General features: G+C 41.3%; 1 protein-coding gene across 6 annotated transcripts in view; it reads left to right on the top strand.

Annotated features, from left to right (window-relative positions):
• Positions 1 to 640, top strand: part of SLC16A4 (solute carrier family 16 member 4) — a 27,384-nt gene extending 26,744 nt beyond the window's left edge. For 4 of the 6 annotated variants that reach the window (XM_003784043.3, XM_012801730.2, XM_012801728.2 and 1 more), the window contains one exon: positions 435 to 625. In XM_003784043.3, the coding sequence (XP_003784091.1) occupies positions 435 to 616 (182 nt within the window). In that variant the 3' untranslated portion in view covers positions 617 to 625. Of the gene's footprint in view, positions 1 to 414 lie in introns of all 6 variants that reach the window. The other 2 variants (XM_003784042.2, XM_012801729.2) reach the window with 2 other exon arrangements.
• The last annotated feature ends 3,224 nt before the right edge of the window (positions 641 to 3,864 follow it).

Here is a 3,864-nt window from a genome sequence, read left to right on the forward strand (position 1 = left end):
AGACAGAGCCTCAAGCTATCCCCCTGGGTAGAGTGCTGTGGCATCACAGCTCACAGCAACCTCCAACTCCTGGGCTCAAGCAAGTCTCCTCAAGTAGCTGGGACCACAGGCACCTGCCAAAATACCCGGCTATATTTTGGTTGTAGCCGTCATTGTTTTTGGTGGGCCCAGGCTAGATTCAAACCTGCTACCTTAGGTGTATGTGGCTGGCGCCTTAGCCACTGGAGCCATAGGAGCCAAGCCTGGAGATGAATTCTGAGTCCACAATGACTTTTCCATGGGTGGGGGGGTAGAGGGTTAAGTCTCTAACTCAGGTGGAACTGACTGGATTTTATCAATGAAAAATAAGACCGGTAAGAAGTCACACGGTTCATATCTGAGAATAATTCATGAAAATATTTGCTTCACTAATAGAAATCATTTTTCCCTTCCAGGCTGGTTATATGATTATACCCGGACATATGCTGGCTCTTTCTACTTCTCTGGCATATGCTATCTCCTCTCTTCAGTTTCCTTTTTTTTGATACCACTGGCTGACAGGTGGAAAAACAGTCTGACCAGAAAGAAAGAGCACTGCAATCAAGAGAGCTTAACAAAAGAAACACTAAACAATTAAGTCACTGGAAACAAAAGCTTGGAAGAAAAGTTTACTCATTTGTAAAATGAGAGGGTAAATCAAATTAAGTTTTCAAGGTTTCTTCTTGTTTTGGCATTTCAATGAATGTCTAATTGGTAGTAAAAGTAATGCAACTCAAATTATTAATATTTAATCAAACAGGCTAAAATTTTAATCAGCTGAAGGAGCTAATTTAAGTACTAAAAGAAAATCAGTGTCCTACACAATAAATTAACCCAAACTCTCAACTGTGACTTAGTAAGGTACTCACTAATATATATGAAGATGGAAAACTGTTTTTCTCTTTTTTTGCGGGGGGGGGGGGGGCAGGCTCTCAATTGTCACCCTGGGTAGGATGCTGTGGCTGTAGCTCACAGCAACCTCAAACTCCTGGGCTCAAGAGATACTTTCACGGGCAGTGCCTGTGGCTCAGTGTGTAGGGCACCAGCCCCATATATACCAAGGGTGGCAGGTTCAAACCTGGCCCCGGCCAAACTGCAACAAAAATAGCCAGATGTTGTGGCAGGCACCTATAGTCCCAGCTACTTGGGAGGCTGAGGCAAGAGAATCACCTAAGCCCAGGAGCTGGAGGTTGCTGTGAGCTATGAGGCCATAGCACTCTACTGACTATGTCTCTTTAAAAAAAAGGAAAAAAAAAAAGATACTTTTGCTTCAGTCTCCCAGGTACCTGGGACTATAGGAGCCCACCACCACACCCAGCTAGTTTTCCTATTTTTAGTAGAGATGGAGTCTCACCCTAGCTCGGCTGTTCTCCACCTTCTAAGCTCAAAGCAATTCACCTGCCTCAGCCTTGCAGAGTGCTAGGATTACAGGTGTGAACCACCACTCCTGCCTGGAAAACTGTTTTTCTTTCTTTTTTTTTGAGACAGAGCCTTAAGCTGTCACCCTGGGTAGAGTGCCATGGCATCATAGCTCACAGCAACCTCCAAATCCTGGCTCAAGCGATTCTCTTCCCTCAGCCTCCCAAGTAGCTGGGACTATAGGTGCCCGCCACAACACCCAGATATTTTTTGGTTGCAGTCGTCATTGTTGTTTGGCGGGTTTGGGCTGGATTCGAACCCACCAGCTCAGGTGTATATGGCTGGCGCCTTAGCCGCTTGAGCCACAGGCGCTGAGACTGTTTTTCTTAAAGAAATAATAAATTTTGCCATTGGTTAACTAGAATTCTGGACTATGAATATTAAAACTTTGCTTAGTGACTTGAATGGCACACATCCCCCCCCCACAATTTTATTAATTAGAGATAATCCATTTTCTTTTTATTATTATTTCTTAAATTTCTGATAAATATGTATTGCTATGTAATAAAAACTTAACAAAAATTGTTAAAAGTCCTTTATTTCAAGATCATTTGAACATTTCTGCCGATCACACATTACTTTTTTTACTACATTTAATAATCTAAAATATTCACATTAAATATCTAGATATCTCTTTAGAATGGCAAGTTTTGCTCTTTTTTTTTTTTTTTTAAATTTCCTATTTATTTATTTATGGCAGTTTTTGGCCGAGGCTGGGTTTGAACCTGCCACCTCTGGCATACAGGGCTAGCGCTCTATTCCTTTGAGCCACAAGCGCCACCCCTAGAATGGCAAATTTTATATGAAAGTTGAATCAGTACTTTTAGTGGGAAATACATTAGAAGGACATTTCTTATGTATGGAATAATTATGTTGACTAATTAATAATGTCACTTAGACTAAGCATTTACATGTGAAGAGAGAGCCTTTCATTATTTGGGTGATATTTAATAGGAAAAAACCTAGTCATAGTTCTCTGCAACACCAATCTTCCTTCGAATCTCTTTCAAAATGTTCCTTAAACTGTTGTCATCATTCTGCCCTTCTGTCCTCTCTGTTTTAATATGTCTTATTGATTCCCTATAGAGAAAATACTAATCTGCTGTGAGTTAGATGACGCCTCGGCACCCTACTCAGGGTGAAAGCCTGGTTAAAAGATCATAACCTATCATACTCTGTCAATGCCTATGTAAGTAAATAAGCCTTTGTGTAGGTTTTGCCATCTGCTACAATCCCAACCACCTGCCCTTTGCTTTTTTTTTTTTTTCCTCAAGACACTCACAGAGTCTACACCCCTCAGAAGAGTGCCATGGAGTTGCTAACAGCAACTTCAAACTCTTGGACTCTTGGGCTCAAGAGATCCTCTTGCCTCAGCCTCCCAAGCAGTTGGGACTACAGGTACCAGTCACAAGCCTGGCTATTTTTAGAGATGGAGTCTCACTCTTGCTCAGGGTAGTCTCTAATTCCTGAGCTCAAGCAATCCACCCACCTCAGCCTCCCAGAGTATTAGGTTTATAGGCATGAGCCACCACCACCACTATGCCTGCAAACAACCACCTGCTCTTTTCCACCAGGCACTATTTCACTTATCATTCACAATCTGACCCACTCAAAGACTACCTCCTCTGGAAAACCTTCCCCAGCACTGTCATGACCTCATCTGGAATTCCATCTGACTTTTTACAGAGTACTACATGACCTCACATGGCAATCTTTCCCATTACTGTAAGATCGAGTCTATAAGATCAACAAGATGGATAATGGTTGATTCATCTTTGTATTCTCCAAGGCCCAGCATAAGCCTTGGTACCCAATTAATTGGAGTCCAAATCTTAATTATCTTAGTTGGTCCTATTTAAAATGTCTTTAAGGTTTTCTGATTAAAAAAAAAAAATTGAAACTCTTGCTTTTTTAATAAATCATTTTTCACATTCAGATGTAAATGTTTAACATTCTTTTTACATTTTACATGTAAGACAATATGAAAAAAAACAAAACCACCACCCATCTCTCTCATACATTCAAGCAGTGAAAACAGCCTCAATTTTTTCCTCTATAAAATGAGGACAATTGCCAGGTGCAGTGGCTAACTGTAATTCCAGCACTTGGGAGGCCAAGGCAGGTGGATTTCCTGAGGCACTGACCAGCCTGAGGCAGAGTGAGACCTCATCTCTAAAAATAGATAAGCACTGTGGCAGGTGCCTGTCGTCCCAGCTACTTGGGAAGCTGAGGCAAGAGAATCATTTAAGTCCTGGAGTTTGAGGTTGCTTGTGAGCTATGACTCCACAGCAGTCTATCAAGGGTGACAAAGGAGACTCTGTCTCAAAATAAATAAATAAACAGGTAAAATAAAATGAGGATAATACCATCAACCAACTTCAGGGATGTATTGTGAAGATCAAATGAAAATATACTCCTTCCTTTCTC

Source organism: Otolemur garnettii, unplaced genomic scaffold (assembly GCF_000181295.1).
Source record: "Otolemur garnettii isolate 467f Iridium unplaced genomic scaffold, OtoGar3 scaffold00010, whole genome shotgun sequence".
NCBI classification, from domain to species: Eukaryota; Metazoa; Chordata; class Mammalia; order Primates; family Galagidae; genus Otolemur; species Otolemur garnettii.